General features: G+C 42.1%; 1 protein-coding gene across 1 annotated transcript in view; it reads right to left on the bottom strand.

The window, feature by feature from the left end:
• Positions 1 to 8,380, bottom strand: part of vsnl1a (visinin-like 1a) — a 37,344-nt gene extending 28,964 nt beyond the window's left edge. The window contains exons 1-2 of the mRNA XM_076272941.1: positions 8,172 to 8,380; positions 2,816 to 2,982 (exon numbers count right to left, since the gene is read on the bottom strand). Of these exons, the coding sequence (XP_076129056.1) occupies positions 2,816 to 2,977 (162 nt within the window). The 5' untranslated portion in view covers positions 2,978 to 2,982; positions 8,172 to 8,380. The remainder of the gene's footprint in view (positions 1 to 2,815; positions 2,983 to 8,171) is intronic.
• Positions 8,381 to 17,553: the final 9,173 nt, after the last annotated feature.

Raw genomic sequence — 17,553 nt, 5'->3', positions numbered from 1 at the left:
ACACACATACACCAACTCTCTCCCTCTATATGTCTTTCTTACACTCACAATCACATACACATTTCTTCTGTAGTCTGTATGCTTTCCAGTTACACTAAAAATCAAATGTCTGTGGAAATGAAAATCTTTAGAGAGCGATTTAAATAAAATAGGATTATTCAGATTGCAGAAACGCCACTGAAAAAATACACTTCATTACAACTCAGTAGCAGCCTCTCATAAAAGATGAAATGTGTTTACATGGGCGCTTCCACAGCAAAATATATGCAGTTGTGTGAGGCCTGTGTTATTTATCATGGCTACAACCTTGCATGTCCAATTAGAAAAACATTGATTATCATAGTAAAGACCCGTTTTGCTATGCTGGCAGCTTTTATGTTTGTGTTTCCCCGACAACAAAACCCAGAACAAGGCAACCAAATTCAAACCATTGATTTAACTTTGTTTAGGGAGGCAAACCTACCATTGGAAACCACTCAGGCTTAACTTAATTAGGACACAGAGGCAGTTAAAATTAGATTGTACCAAAGTAACTTAAAATTAAACAACACAGCCAGGCCAATTGAGTTGTCGGCTTGCCAATACACACAGGGGATCTCTAGACTCATTAAAGAGATAATGCAAATACAACACAAATATACACTTATCAGGGAATCACAAGAGATAAAACCAACAACCAATCTATTGAACACTGCAGCTTTTACAACAATTAATGAATTGTTCAGTGTGAAAAAATATTCATAATTTCAAAAGAACTAAAAGGTGTTATTCATATCTTACTATTAGTGGAGCCATTTGACTTGAAATTCTGATTATCGTCACTTTGGCAAGACAAACCGTGCAACTGGATGGCATTTCCGATTTCTGATTAGCCTCAAGTCTATAAGATACAAAGACATGTCCCAGACCTTTTCACTGCCATCTTTGAAACTATCTACTAAGAAACGCAAAAACCGATGAGCACCCTCTCAGTTCTAACTGCGCCCTAATCTCGTAAACGTTCTGCTGTGTAATTGACAGAATACAGACTGTCCCCGCTGATCTCTCCATCCCATCCGTGGCCCTGGCTTGCTAAAGCCATGCTATCCATTACCTCGCTATCTTCACATTGGGATTTAAATAAAGCCGTATCAGTGATATGCCGTTGCCAGGAAACACAACAGGATGCATCTCTAACAGGTTTAGCGACAGCCCTCCGAAATCCACTCCCCCACATCCCCCTTTTGCCTTAGATTATCCCAGTGTCTGTTTTGTGCCGAGTGGATCTTCCAGCCAGAGTAGCTCACTCACAGACTACACGGTGGTGGCCAGGGAGGCGTGCTTAACACTGAGAGACTTGACTGCCGTTTTAAAGGAGCACAGTGCTGTTGTGGCGGGGGCCACAGGTTCAGCCATGACGGATCAGTCAGGTCCCCCAGCAGCAGCAACAGCAGCAGCAGCAACTCGTTTAAGCAATAAGCCCCGAGAGGCCGTAGGTTACGCTGATTCTATAACAGCTAAGGGGCGTTGTTAGGCACGACGCGCTAGCAGTGTATGTTTGTGCTGGATTTTACAACGGCATCGAAAGTGATTCAGCCAATCACAATCAAGGACCGGAACTATCAGTTTTAGAATAGGGCCCTGATCTGGGCCACATCTGGCCAGGCACTCCTCTCCCAACACAGGTCCCTCCCACCATTACTGCACTGTACCAGAGACTTTCTAATGTGGAGACACAGCACTCAAAAAATACTCCATAGAAATGCATGGGGTTAGTTTGTCACGCCAATATGGCCGTTGTCTACACATATCCCACCCCTTCCTCGGCAAAACGTCGACATGTGAATACGTTAAGCCAATCATGTGGTGTGATGTGAATACATTGAGCCAATCATATGGTGTGTTGTGAAGACATCGTGCCAATCATGTGTTGTGATCTCGCCGCTGGAGAAAGATTGGTGTCGTGAATCCTTGCGCACGCGCAGTTCGACCCAAAGACTGTGCCCGATGAGTGCCCATAAAACGTTGGTATATGGCCGCCGAGTGGAGGGACTTGCCTAAAAGGACTTTGACTGTACTTACTGTGAATCTCTAGGCGACCATTTCTTGGCATTTTAAGGGTAGATAGACCCTATATTGAAAATCTAGTTGTCAAGGGCCTTCAGGCATAAGCACTCCCGTGCCACAACGTACTACTGTGACTCAAAAAATCAACAGCTCATTGTTGTGCCAACAGCTCATTACAATCTTGTATGTTGTCCAGTCATATGATGACTAATCTGCAATCCTAGAGCCTCACAGCAGTTTTGGTGCTTTGGAAAGTGTGCTCACTCATATGTTATGGGAGGTATGTGTGTGTGTGTGTGTGTGTGTGTGTGTGTGTGTGTGTGTTAGGGGGGTGGGGGTGGTAAGACAAAAAATGGCTACCATTTTCGAGAGGAAAAACACCGAAAGGAAATGAGAATGTGCATCTGCAGCAGGGGAAGCGGTGACGGCTGTTGCAGTCAACCTCAGCAGACTGATGATCTAAGGGGATGCTTGGGAGAGCCCTGAAATTGCCTCCATACGTTTTGCCTTGATATGTATGTTACCTCAAAAGCCCCCAGCATTAAACCTCTCTCACCCACAAAATGGTCAGTGGTTCAGAAATAAAATAACAAATAACTCTCCGGAAAAACAAGGCGCAGTCATTGATGACTTGAATTGAAGTCTGCACCTGTACTCTCACACACACACACTCACACTCACACTCACACTCTCACACACACACACACACACACACACACACACACACACACACACACACACACACACAGCAAGCACCCGAAATCCTTACCTTGACGTAAAGCTGCTGGAACTCATCCAGGTTGAGGCGGCCGGTGGGGCAGTCCTTGAGGAAGCCCTTGTACCACTGTTTGAGCTCGTGCTCGTTGAACTCCGTGTTCTTCACCAGGTCCTCCATCACCTCTGGGGTCAGCTTGCTGTTCTGTTTCCCCATCGTGTCTGTCGGGGGGGGGGGGGGGGGGGGGGAAAGACACACAATTTAAATAAGTAAAAATGGTAAGAAAATGCATGGCTAGTGAATGATATGTGCACACACACATACAATACAACACACACACACACACACACACACGGAGACAGACAGACACACACACACACAAGAAATGCTGACAGACAGATCAGAACTAATGTTGTGTTACCTCTCAAATCCCATATCAATACTGCGCTCTGTTGATTAAGCCTTTTCCTGTCTTGGACACTCCCCTTCCTCTACATAGCTAAGATGGCGACCATTGAGGGTGACAAGTGTTCAGCGTTCCACACTCAGCTTTTTGATCATGTGTGCACCAACAAAGTTTTTATAGTGCACAGCATGTTGCCATTACACTCAGTGTGAATGCACTTCTGTACTCAACATAGGAAGTAAAAGTACAGAGGAACGCAAATTGAGAATCTGTGGGCCAGATGTACTAACGCTTTTGCGCCCACTCCAGGCGTATTTGTTTTGCAACGTGCGTGTAAAATCATTGCGAGGTATGTACAGACAGGCCGCAATGAGGTAAAAGCGCAAACTGCCTGTTGCGGGAGCTTGGGAATTGTATTTATACATCCAGCCGCTGTAGATGCAACAAGGTAGACATTTAGGTAGACTGAGCTTGTGGTAAATCAGACATGCTTCACATTTTATTTAGATTGATGGAAACAACACTAAGAGAGTGAACTAGTCCTCTGCATACCTCTATTTGTGTTAATTTAACACATTACATTACATAATTTGGTAGACCTATCATACACCATGACATGTGTATACAAAGGTAGACACTCAATCACACTTACTTACTTCACTGGCCTGTCTATGCAATGATCTCCTACCCCCCTATTTCAACAGAAATGAACATGTATCCTTTCTTGTATCGAATCGTGCCCATGTATCACACCCCTAGTATGTGTATATGTGTATGTATGTATATGTATGTATCATGTTGTGTGTGTGTGTGTGTGTGTGTGTGTGTGTGTGTGTGTGTGTGTGTGTGTGTGTGTGTGTGTATGTGTGTGTATATGTGTATGTATGTATTATGTAAATGCATGTGTGTGTGTGTGTGTGTGTGTGTATGTGTATGTGTAGGTGTATGTATATGTATATGTGTGCGTGTGTGTGTGTGTGTGTATATGTATATGTATATGTATATGTGTGTGTGTGTGTGTGTGTGTGTGTGTGTGTGTATCTGCTTATCAGTGCAGGTTGCAGCTGTGTGTGCCCCACACCCCTGTGGACCGCCATCACACACTGCGTCACTGGCAGGACAGAGCTGTTTATTTAGCTGCATAATTACTGACACATGAATAAAATACAGAGACAAAAAGCAGAACCAGAGATGCATACAGACCCAGAGATCAGACTACACGGGATCTTCCACCAGAACTGACTGTGATTTATGCAGCCCAAAAATAACAGAGAGAAGAGTGAGATGGAGGTAGAGTGAGCTGAGAGATAAAAAAAAAATACAAATAAACAGAGCAGAGAAAGAGACTGTGAAAGAGGAAGCAAAATGCATCTGATGTTGTTTGCTGAGTTCTGATCGACTGACGGGAGAATTTGTACCCGTAGAGTTTGTCTCAATAGCAGTGATTCGCTCAAAGCGATAGAGGCTGACGTGAAACAATAGCAAATCTGCTCAGAAAGGTCACTCGCTGCAATTAATTTAGGTCTCCATCCAGACACTGATAAATGAACAGCACACACCATGATGGATATCAGGATAGAGGGGGGCTAATTGCTGCGAGCAAAAACATTCAATTTTCATCAGAAAATAATGTTTCTTTTTACTTCATCATGACACAACTACTCAATAATTCCAGACAAATGGGTAGTATTGACGACAGGAGTGGAGAGAAGGAGAGAGAGAGAGAGAGCTTTTTAGTAACATATGCTTTTCCTTGCCACACATCCAAATAATTTAAAAACCTTAAATGAAACAGTTTTGCTGCAAATATTTAATCTCTTCTCAAGCGTTGCTTCCAGCACAGTCCCTCAAATGAACAGCTGTCTTCTCTTCTTAGCTCCTTCCAAAGTGCCATCAAGTCTTTGCCTATTCCGCTTGACATATTTCTGTTTTTCCTGACCAGAGGGTGGAATGTGTATGTGCTTGAGTGTGTATTTGTGAGTGTGTGTGTGTGTGTGTGTGTGAGAGAGAGAGAGAGTGTGAGAGAGAGAGAGAGAGAGAGAAGAGAGAGAGAGAGAGTGTGTGTGTGTGTGTGTGTTTTGAGGGTTGTTGGGGTGGGTGGGTGGGTGTTGGGGGTTTTATGATTTTCACATGGCTCATTAAAACATGACACATCCTCTACCGAGCAGCCTACAGTAAGTCATGGCCCTCTCCTGCACGCATCACTCTTGCTCGCCAAGCAACCAAGGCAAGTCCCTGAAGACTGCAGAGCAGTGGTAGTGGAACTCGGCTTACAATTCTCTGTCCATCTGTAATGACTGAGCCCGAGAGAGAGGGCTTTAAAGACTGAACTGCCAGAACAGGCCTCGATGTGCCATCTGCAGACATCATATGAGCTAAAGACAAAAGGGAATGCGATGCAAGACTCACATGGGGTTTTACTGCCAGTGTTTTGTTTTGTGGCAAAATGAGGGGGGAAAAGAGCAACAATGTGACACCACATTGTTAGAAATGAGAAATGACTCAAAACAGTCAGAGCCCACCCCAAACACACACACACACACACACACATACACACACACACACACACACACACACACAGAAGAAGGCTGCCTGCCTCTCTACTCCTCGGTGTGTGTGAGACTGCAGTAAACGCCTCCTGTCCTCTGGGATTACCCCTCCCTACAAGCCATCCACATATGATAGACATGCACTCCATAACCTGCCTCATGCCATTGCAAGTAAACCCCTGATAGACAGGGCTACAGCGCCTTGGTAATGCCCCAAAAATCCGACCTAATGCCTACAATGTGATTAGGTTGGACTGTATAGGTCTACAGCTATACGTGCCAACAGATTGATATGTAACAGAAGCCATTTTCAAGGATTTTAAAAACTGGGCCAATCCTATTTCTTTGACCATCTGATGTACAGAGTGGATCCACGTCATGTAGTCAAATATTACATCCACTATACAAAAAGAAGGCAACTCTAACACATTGATGTAAATGGTATTTGGCTTTGTTAGGGTGGGGGGTTACTTGCATGCTCTGTTGTCCAAAAGACAGCACCGTGAATGGTAGATATTACAACCAGTTTCATAAAGACCTCATATGTGTGAACTAGAGCATTTACAAAACAAGTGGCTTGGTCATGGGTACCTTTGAATGGGCATCTGTGCCCAGCTGGCACGATGCCCTGTTGCCCACCTGCCATGCTAAAGAGTTAAAGGGCAACACTCCATGGCCAATCTAATGGAATAGTAATTATTATGCTTGGCACCCCCCCCCCCCTCACCCCCCAACCTCCACCCAACTTGTCCAAGTCTGTGACAGCCAAGTTATTACAATTAGCTAATTACGACCACCAGACAAGGACCAATTAGGAGCCAGCCTAGAGCAGGGTGTGCTTTTTGGATAGAAAGCACTGGACCCTTTTGTTGATATGTGAGGCAAGCAGCAAGGGTGGGGGTTAGATCCATTCCATTCGGTCAGCAGCCCACTGACCATTGACAGCCCACATCAAAGTGCATCAACCAATGAACACCCATGTTTCTCAGGGAAGGTTAACTGTGACATACAGCCAGCATGTTCCAATGCAACAGTAGATTCTTTCAGTCTGCATTGCCCAGTTTAAACAGTTATACAAAAAAAAAAAACATGAAAAAACACATCAGCAGTCTGTTTTTCCTTCTGTTTCCCAATTTCCTCGTATCTATCCAGAGTAGCAGTGAGGGACAAGAGAAAAATTACTCTCAAAGGACAACCAAGTGATGCAGCATCGACTACAGCCCAAAAGTCTGCCTCTGCAAGCTGAACATGTTTCTTGTAAAGTCCCTCTTATAATGAACACTACAAAAAAAAAAATACAACTGCATTAACCTACACCAAAAAGGCTGAGCAAAGAACCTATTATATACATCACTGATTAATAAAAAAGAACCTTTTACAATAGATTAGAACTATCAATCTACAGAATTCAACACATTGCAAATAAGACCTGTTCACATGCTAGATAACTCAGCATTGCCATAAGCACCAGCTCACTTGTTCTATGTCAATGCGTCATGTATGTGGCTGAACGAAATCGACTAACTGAGGCAGTCTGATTGAGCTACCACATTATGTAATACCAGCATATTTACAATTTTCACTGATGAGTACTGACCTTGGAAAACTACAATTGTTCCCAACAATAATTTTCAAACTAGCCCTATAGATGCCATTCAAATAGTGAATGTGAAAGTATTCATTTAGGATAAAGGAGCAACAAATATTTGTGGACGTCAAAAAAGCTAAACAGTGTCATAGCGTTGTTCTGCCTTCCTTTTCATATCGCTATCTTATTAAGTGTTTTCAGTATTTGAACCATTGCTCATTAGGTTGGCTCCAAATTATATGCGCGTGCCAAAGCAGACGAGAGGCTCCTATTCTCAAATGTCAGCCGTAATGCAACGCGACAATAGGCTACTACATCGGGAAAGACCGATTTTAACTTCTGAAGAAACAGTTAAACGCTTTATGATCACACCAGTGTGAGCTAACCTGTGAATGTGTCTGCCCAGAACATCTCCATGCGCATTATTCCCCCAACGTGCACATTTGTTTCAATATTTCTCTCCTTCTAGAGTCTTCGCAGACAAAACACTGAAACTAAAGACTCATTGTTTATTACGACAGATTTCGTATGTTGAATGGAGGGCAATTAATTTGGTTAACCTCAATGACAAGAAATATGTTTATTTTAAATAAACACAGTATGATGCTATGGTGCAATATTTTTATTTCACCCGCCACATATATTTTCCGAGGCAGACTGCTTGTCGTTAATATACCTATCTAATGACAGTAATATAACATTGGTTAATCATAAGAAATTGTACAATGCTATAACGTAATATTGTTGCAGATTGTTTTATACAGGGTATCCCATGTCAGGCTATATAATCAGCCGTTAACCAGATTTAAACCTTTAATCTGTGATTTGTTATGTAGTTATTGCCAGATTTAATTTCAATTGTCTTACCTTTGCGTGTATGCGAAGGTTGTGGAGGTCTGGTTTGCGCTCTGAGCGGCAGTAGGCTAGGGTATGTATCTATCAACCACTGCGATATGCCTGTCTGGAGGTGAGAACGGAGAAATTAGCCAGGTCAGAGCGCAGGAAGGACCGTAGAGGCTCGGCGCAGCAGATGATGTGTCTCTTAACGATACAATGAACGGAAGCCAGTGTCAGACCGTGCGCATCACCACCGATGTATCTCTTATGCAGTGTGTCTGTCTGTTTTGCATGGGTCCCTGACTTGGGGCTGAGGCTCGTTTGAGTTTGCGCAAGTCTTCCTCTCCCTGAATCTGGCGCGTTCTGATCTTGTGCGTTCTGCTTACCAAATCAAATGACATCAAACCAGTTTATCAACAGTAAACGCCAGCACTGTGAACTTCAGAGCATCTCTCTAAAGACCTGTTTTCCTAAAATTTTGACCATGTTTACAAGTATTTTTGTAGCCTACCATTACAACTTTGTCATTAACTACAGACTGGGTGACACTGCTGACGAATTATTTGGGTGTGAGCCATAGACTGTATAAAATAGGTGTGAGCCTGCCTCGAGCATTTTTTTATCAGCGCGAGACAGATTATGAAGCTTGCTGTTAATAATTCGCGCCCTTAAAAAATAGCCCACTGCTCATTTTTCCAAGAAGACTTGATATTGAAGTGTCACAAGATTTGTAGTTCTGTCAACACTTGTAGGGTAAGAGTAATGTAATTATTTAAACAATTTATTGAAATGTCTTTCCCAGCTATTGGCTATTGTAGTTGTTGGCTAAGGATGTGTGAAGTTCACATGTTTGTTAGCAATTTACGCTAGCAATGATGTCTAAGAAGCGTATTTCACCCTAACGTTAGTTAACAATGACTTTGTTAATACCCAACCCTAACAAATTACTTTGTAATACCCAACCCTAACAAATAATGCGCACATGCCATGGCATATAACATCATACAACACCAACCACAGCTGTCAACTTTAACGTTAATGTTAGCTAACTTTAATTACTAGCTATAGCGATATTATGTTAACGTTAACTAACATAAAAGCAGTAGCTGCTAGCACTAGCCTAGTGCTGCTAGAACAGTAAATCGGGTAACTTGTAGTTATGAATCTGACCCAAGCCAGTACTAACAATTAAACATAAGACGCTTGAAATAGGGTTTGCACACACAATAACACCAAAGCATTTTAACATCAATGAGTTTGAACAAATAACATCACCTGATGCATAATGTTAACTTAGCGTTCCTTCCTTGCTAGTAGAGCGGTGATTGAATCATAATGTCGTTAGCTAAGTACTGGTAGCAGCATCTGCAGGCAGTAGGCTATTATATGTGCTACAAGATGTGGACAAGTCACACTGTCACCAATCATGCAAGTAGCCTATTTGTGTGTGAGACAAATGTTGGCCATGATACAAAAGTATTCACCCGCTTGGATATTTTTATTACTTTTATAAATGGGGTCTTGGTCAATTAAATTTGTCCTCTTTTTTTTACACTAATTTACAAAAAAATATTAGCAGATTTCTACAAAGTAATGTTTATTGATTTCAAATGCAGTATATAATGTAAAATTATAAGTGGTTGCATCATAGAGCAGGCCATCACCACAAACTGAGTGACCGTTCAAGACGGATAGGCCTACTGGTGGGGGAGGCTATGACAACTCTGAAGGAGTTTAAAAGCTTCAGCAGCTGCAATGGGAGAAACTCTGCAATACAATAAACCACTATTAAGTTCTTCACCACTCAAAGCTCTATGGGCGAGTGGCAAAGCCCATATTAAATCTCAGTTTGCCCGAAAAACATGTGGGAGACTCTAGATACTATGTGGGATACTCTAGATACTATGTTTGGCTAAGACCAAACACTGCACAACACCACAAACGCACCATCCCTAATTTGAAGCATGGTGGTGGTAGCATCATGTTTTGGGGATACTTTTTGACAGAAGACCCTGGGGTAAAATGAATTCAGCCAAATATATTATGGAAATCCTGGAGGACAATCTGATTCAGTCTGCAAGATAACTCTTCCCAGCAAGACAATGACCCAAAGTATACAGTGCAAGCTACACAGAAATGGTTTAAAGGCAACAATGTGAATGTTCTTGTGTGCCCAAGACCTCAATCCAATAGAGACTTTTTGGCTGGACTTAAAAAGGGTTGTCTTCCTTAAAATAGTAAAATTGCAATATCCAGATGTGCAAGCCTAATTGAGACCTATCCACGCAGACTCCATGCTTTAATTGCGACCAAAGGTGTATTTTACTAAATGCTAAAAGGGGGTGAATATTTCTGCAATCGCTTATTTTGCATTATATATTTTTAATTAATTAACATTACTTTGTAGAAATCTGCTTGCACTTTGACATTAAAGAGGGGTTTTCTGTAAATTACGGTAAAAAGGCCAAATTAAATTGACCAAGATTCCACCAAAGCAGTAAAAGCGGAACATATCCAATACTTTAAAGGCACTGTATAAAATAGTAAGTAGGCCTAAATTGAATTAAGATACATGCAAATCTTTCCATAAAACTACAATTTTAGTTTACTGTTGAATTTTGATTTGCAAGTGATGGATGGTGCATTTCTTAAAGGAAAATTCCGGTATTTAGCACTTTGAATCCCTTTTCTGGTTTGTTTTGGATGAACTGGAGTGGTGGACATCGAAATTTTGACAATGGGTCCGGTCTCGACTTTCTGACTCGTTTTGAATCGCCTTTGACTGCTTCAGAGTGGTTGGCTATGGGCATGAACAAACATGTCCTTAAAGCAACACCAAAGAGTTTTTTGCACCTTAAAATAATGTTTCCAAAATCGTTTCAGTGGTTCATCAACTCGTAACAGGGTGAACGGCACTTCTGCATTCGTTTCGCGGCCCTTTATCGGCTATAACCGCACTATGTAAGTTTGCCAGATCGGGTAGCGGATCTGTAGTTCGATGGAATGAGACATAAGAAACTACAAATTTGACTTGCATCTGAAGTCGCAATACATCGTACTTTCATAAAATCATGCAACATATTCTACCTTGTCTGTGGACATTGTTATTTGCAAAGCCGGTGCTGGATAAACAAATAGTGCGTTTGACAGAGGAAAAGTTCTTTGGTGTTGCTTTAAAACAACCCTTAACATTCGTTTTCAAAACTGTGCAACTCACTGAGTGGTTAGTGATGTTCGTTGATTATTAAAAACATATATCACAATATATCATTAAAAACATATATATCACAATATATGATTTCAATCCGTGATATTTGCTATTGTGGAACTATTTTTTCAGATACCTCACAACCGCGTATAAACTTCCACTCAATATTTGAGTCTAAAGCAAAAGCATAGACAGTAAAAGAAGGTCTCGCGGAAAGACTACAACCAAATGTAAACAGACTTCCTTTCTGTTTCCGGTAGTGCAGTAATATCAACGAGCAATGAGTCTTCCAACAGAAATCAATGGGATTTTACAAAATGCCAAATAAAACACGACAGTAACTGTATTTCACTATGCTACTTGCTACTTGTTGAACGTAAAGGGTTGTATTAAGGACATGTTTGTGCATGCACATAGCCAGCCATTCTGAAGCAGTCAAAGGTGTTTCGAAACGAGTCAGAAAATTCGAGACAGGACCCATCGTCAAAATTTCGGTGTCCACCACTGTAGTTCATCCAAAACAAACCAGAAAAGGGACTCAAAGTGCTAAATACTGGAATTATCTTTTAATATAGACTGGAAACTAAAAGCAGAAATATTCACAGGTATGACAGAAACAGCACTGAAGAAATGGAGGTCTTTGGAATTACTGGAAGCATTTCTCAAAAGCCGACAGGCTCTGATGTCATGGAAGGTGATTCTGCTGGAGCTGAAATGAGTACTGCCTGTGATGTCAAGGTGGGTAGTTCATTTCAAAATGAAAACAGCACTGCCCCACCGTCACCTAAAAGAATGAGGCTTGACATAGACAGAGTGGAACTGCCGGCAGCAGATATGCCTTTCCACACTAACAACTGCGAAACTCCACTCACTGAAGCTGAAAAAGAAAGACTGCTTGCACAAAGTGGGGCTAGTTCTCTGCCACACTATATTTCACAGCAAAGTGACACCACAAAAAAACAATCGGGAGAGGAGAGTGAGAAGGCAGAGATTGTGGAGTTTGCAGAGGAAAGCATAGTACACAATCAAGAGTTTGCACCCATTGTGGTGCAAGAGAGTTGTAACACATTGTGTCCAATAAGTCATAGAGCAGCGGAGGGAAGTCAAGATAGACCCGACTGTCTTTTTAGAGAAAATGTGCATGCCTGTGATGGAGAGACAAAAACCGAAGTTAACGAGGAACGCATAGTGTGTGACGAGGAGATGGCTGATTATGCGAGCCCAGGCTCCATCTTTACTTATGATGTCTCATTAAGTGGTGATTTGGGAAGTAATGAGCCCGAGATCAATGTGTCTCTTGCTCACAGTGTTCCCGTTGATGCAGCCCTGTGGCTTTCCGCTGGTGCGACGGAAGAAGCCGAAGGTTTGCCGAAGTGTGATGAATACACAGCCGTAGCCGCACAGACATGCCTTAGTCAGATGCCAGTCTGTGTGTATAAGGACATGGCAGCTGTGACTGAGATGGACGGAGGCCATGGAGTTAATGGAGCAGGCCAAGAGAGTCACATCACCCCCGAACACATGCAAACCGAGGTGAACTCCCAGACCAGGGATTCAGCATCTTTGCCCTGCGCCTCTGACGTGACACTGAAGGGCATCACATCATTTGAAGAAGACACCGCCCAGTCCCATCCTTTTCCTGAGGCTCCCACTGTTAGGAGTGTAGTGTGTGAAGTTAATGGAGCAGGCCAAGAGAGTCACATCACCCCCGAATACATGCAACCCGACGTGAACTCCCAGACCAGTGATTCAGCATCTTTGCCCTGCGCCTCTGACGTGACACTGAATGGCATCACATCATTTGAAGAAGACACCGCCCAGTCCCATCCTTTTCCTGAGGCTCCCACTGTTAGGTGTGTAGTGTGTGAACTTTCTGACGACCACTGTGCTTTTGTGTCACCTTTGAACAGTGACGCTGATAACCTTGATATGGCACATATTCCAAGAAGTCTATCTGAGGAGGATGAACAGCTTTTGATTAATTACGTCGGTTTGGATGGATTGTTGCCCACACCTAATGGCTCCCCAGAGGACGAGGCGAGGATCCATCCCCAGGGTTTAACAGCCTTTGAGAGCTTCACCAAACCTGCAGAGAGTTTTGACTTGGGTGCAGAAGCAGATGTTGATTCATACACAGCAGGGGCTAAGACTGATTTACTTGCACTAGCAAGTCTGGCGTCTGACTCTGTGGACCATCATGAAAGTAGATTGGAGGCAGCGGTGTGCTCATCTCCAACTGGGCTTTTGGCCATGGGAATGGAGGTGTTTTTTTTTAAGAGTAGCCCTTCCCCGAATGAAATGAGACTTGGGCCTCTGTCCGAGGGCTGGGAGGAGGAGAAATCAAAGAAGCTCTCGGATGGAGTAGCAGCGCAGCAACCAGTCATTCAGCCTTGGGAGGAGAATGTGAAAGTGACTGATGCATTCGCCCACAGTGATACCTCACATGAATTCGTCGTCAAGGACATGCCGGCATTCACATTGTGCTCTGACGCAGTTGTCCCTGGATCACACACTGCTCCCACTGAGGATGTGACAAAAGAGAGCACACCGCTGCATGTTTTCTCTGACTGTGTGCCTCTGGGTTTCAACTCGTTTGAAAAAGTAAAAATCTCTCCTGACAGTGATCTTGAAAATAGCCCACTCCTTGACAGCTCACCCACGGTTTTGGCTGCAGCTGCAGTCTCACAAGTTCTCACAGTTCCTCCAGCTGATCATGGCCCTGTGACGTTAGCACATTGTGGGATCCATTCAGACGAGACGACAATTGAATTAATATCACATTGTAAAGACAATTGTCCAGTTTATTCACAGGACAGAGGCACCAGATGGGGAGGAGAGGAAAGCCAAAAGAGCATTATCGCTGTGTCTCCTCAACAGAGTCTCTCTCCCCTTGAGCCTAAAGAAAACATCTGCCTATCAGACAGGATCACAGACTGTGACATTCCTCTGTTTGAAATGAAAGAGATGTTTGACTTAGTCATTGAAGAGCTGTGCTTATACTTTGAGATTGATCGAGAAGAAGAGGAGGAGGAGTCAAGTGAGTTATATACAGAGTCAAGAAAAGAGGAAAGTGCCCCACATTCTAGTCCATTTTCAAAATCTGAAGATGTAATTGTGTCAAGTGACACCATTCTTGAAGCTGAACAAGAGGAGGTAGAATCTTCAGATGTTCACAAGGAGCTTGACTGTGAACAAGAGGTTCCCCTAGAAAATGGTCACCCTCATCCTGATGGGGAGGACTCTATGTATTCCACCATGAAGAGCAAAGGTACATCTTTTTACTTTATTAATTTATACTTGGACAAGTGGTACCGGTACATGTTCTGTTATTTCACGTGCACTTTTCTTTTGCAGAATTAAGAAAAAATGATAACTACATGTCCTGGTCTCCTGCGTTCCTGTCCGTTCCTTTCCTTGAACATCTCGGAGAGGGTGAGTATTTCAGTGGTACTTACACTATGCAAGCGTTTATGTCATTGTGTTGCTAAGAATGGTCTCTGCAGTCCTGTAAATTATAAGGCAACGCACCTCTAATCACATGTTAAAGACGAGGTTTTAAGTTTAATTGTGCTCCGCAACAATTCAGTGTTTAAACACCTTTTTGAGATTTCATGAAATCCATTAAAGTCTTAACATCCCCACAGAAGTAGTCCACTCAGAAAGGTGCGTTTAATGGTAACACAATTTTAATGCTTTCCATGGACAATGAATAGCATCATTCAAACACTCCCAAGTTCCCCATGTCATACATTTGGTGGTTGTTTGACATTACATCTTTCTCATAAGGAATCATCTATTTGTTTAGTGTCTACAGCCTATTTTTTGTCTTGTTTAGTGTCTACATTGGGGCATACCACAGGTGTTCTTTATAGTGCAGCTCACAGATCCACAATTATAGTAAAGGCGTGTTTTTTTTACCTTAATTAATATTCTTGGACAGACCATGAATGAGAAAGATGTTTTGATCCACCCCCAGGGAAAGTGGAGACACCACCAAAAAGACTGGAGCCTCTGAAGACCTGCAGCCGCCCAATCCGCGTGGGACTCTCCAAGAAGGCCAGGACAAAGCAGCTGCATCCTAACCTGAAATAAGCACAGTCTGAGGTACAGAGAGGTTTGGTCAGGTGTGAAATATGGCAAAGTATGCTGCAGACCTACATATGGACACTACAGTACTAGAGCAGGTCAGGTCAAAAGACTGTGAGGTTCGGCAAAGTATTAGTGTATACTTTTTGTAGCTTGGGCTTATTTCACACCTGGTACGCTATTTATTCTATTTATTAATGCATTTATTTATTAATCTATCCATACATCTATACATCATTTTATCAATACATACATTCAATTTATTTATTGAATCATATTTAAACTGTAAATTATATAGTATACGTATATTTAACATATTTATTAAATGGCCTTGGGTTATCTTGTATTACTGTCCTGATGTAAATGTTGACATTTTCAAATTAAAACCAAAGACTATTTCCTTTTATTCTGTTTATTTATTATTCTTTATTAGCATGTATGTGCAGCATGGCAGTCAGCTCAAATCAAATGTAGGCGCTGTTTTTGATCGTTATTGTTTTAAATACCTTATCTCTTTAACTCTATTGGTGTGTTCTGAGTTATTTTCTGACTTTTTCTGACACTGTATAAACAACATCTTAGATTAGTTATAACATTTGTTCTCAGCTTATAGAAACTTCAAGTAAATGCTGCCTTCGAGTGCTGCCTGTCCGGCGAGCCATAACCTTCTGGGAACGCTTACGATGAAAAATAAAATAACATATTGCAGCTTTGATGAGCTTAATGCTTAATGAGGCTGAGTATGTAGTTTGAAAAAAGCAACAGTGGTCTCTCATTCTCCTAATAGACCAAGCGCAGCATCATAATAGGAGTATGGTATGAATAGAGACACAGGGAAAGGGGTGTGGAGTAAGAGAGTTTAATAAGCTCCCTGTTTTGCCATTGACAGAACAGGCCTGCAATAGCTTCTAAAAGCTCTTCCTTGCAGGAAGGATTTATTTTATAAGAATCCCTGCCAAAATACCAGGAACAAAAGGAAAGCTTTATTTTCGTCATTACTCAATAGCTAATAACTTTCTGAGAGACAGAAGATGGTAGATAATGGCTACATTATTAAGATGTTTGGCTCCCAATTACTTCCTGGTAGCTGAAAGGTATCTGCCTGCATAATTTCATTCGGTGAATTGATGTCATTTGCATTTGGACAAGAATACTGTGGCCACTTGAAGTTTGAGTGCAAAAAAAACTATCTCATTAATTCTAATAGCTGCATTGGCCTTTAAAAAACATAAATATGGAAAAATAGTCTAATTCGACAAGTCTGTCCTGCATCCCTTCACTTTAAAAAGGGGACCTGGGGTTGCACCACAAAGAGCGTATATAATTTGAGGTGCTTTCCCTCGGTGGTATGGTTAGTTCTTGTGTTGTCTCTGCATTGAAACCTTATTCAGCCATGCCTGAATGTTAAATTGCCCAATGCGCTTTGATGGAGAAGATATTCCAAACAGCCATCTTTTTTTCCGGTCCTTAATCAAACCTTATTTCATTAGTGGTCAGGTTGGGTGGTTTCTCCAAAAAACCAATCAAGTGCTTCTGTGACATGAAAGGGAGAGCACAGCATGGATTGTAAAGACATCAAAGCTCTGGACAGAACCAGAAGGCCTTTTTTGAAGTTCTTAAGAAATTAGTCTCTGCTAGCGGTCCACGTCATTCTTTTAACTACAAGCACAATAATGGGATCCAATAAGCGTGTGTGTGCTGCATGTGTGTGTGCATGTGCATGTGTGCATTATTATATGCATATCATGATGTAGGCAACACATATTTATGTACTGACTGTATTGCACAACGTTTGAAGAATACATTTTATTTCTCTGGAAGCTGGACAGCTTCGAACATTTTCGGCCTTGAAATCATAGGGCACATACTTTTCATTCTGTACATTGTCCACTGCACATTTGTCCAGATAGCTTGCTTTTACCCTTTACATCCCTTGTGGTGGTGTTGTGAGAACTGTTCTCTGTGACTGTGCACCGCAACCTTAAATCTGTAATGAAAAAGAAAAACCTCACTGGAGTAAGTATTTCTGCAAAAGACCCGCTGAGTGTAGCCAACCTGTAATATGTCAACAAATAAATCTGCCTTTAGGGAGGTTCGTTGTAACCATAGTTCAGCAAA

The sequence above is a fragment of the Alosa pseudoharengus genome, unplaced genomic scaffold (genome assembly GCF_046254945.1).
Source record: "Alosa pseudoharengus isolate Yale_2024_CS ecotype anadromous, Long Island Sound unplaced genomic scaffold, YU_APseudo_1.1 YU_APseudo_1.1_scf_7, whole genome shotgun sequence".
Lineage (NCBI taxonomy): Eukaryota > Metazoa > Chordata > Actinopteri > Clupeiformes > Clupeidae > Alosa > Alosa pseudoharengus.
The sequence above is the reverse complement of the archived record's forward strand: the minus strand, read 5'-3'. Positions and strand labels throughout refer to the sequence as shown.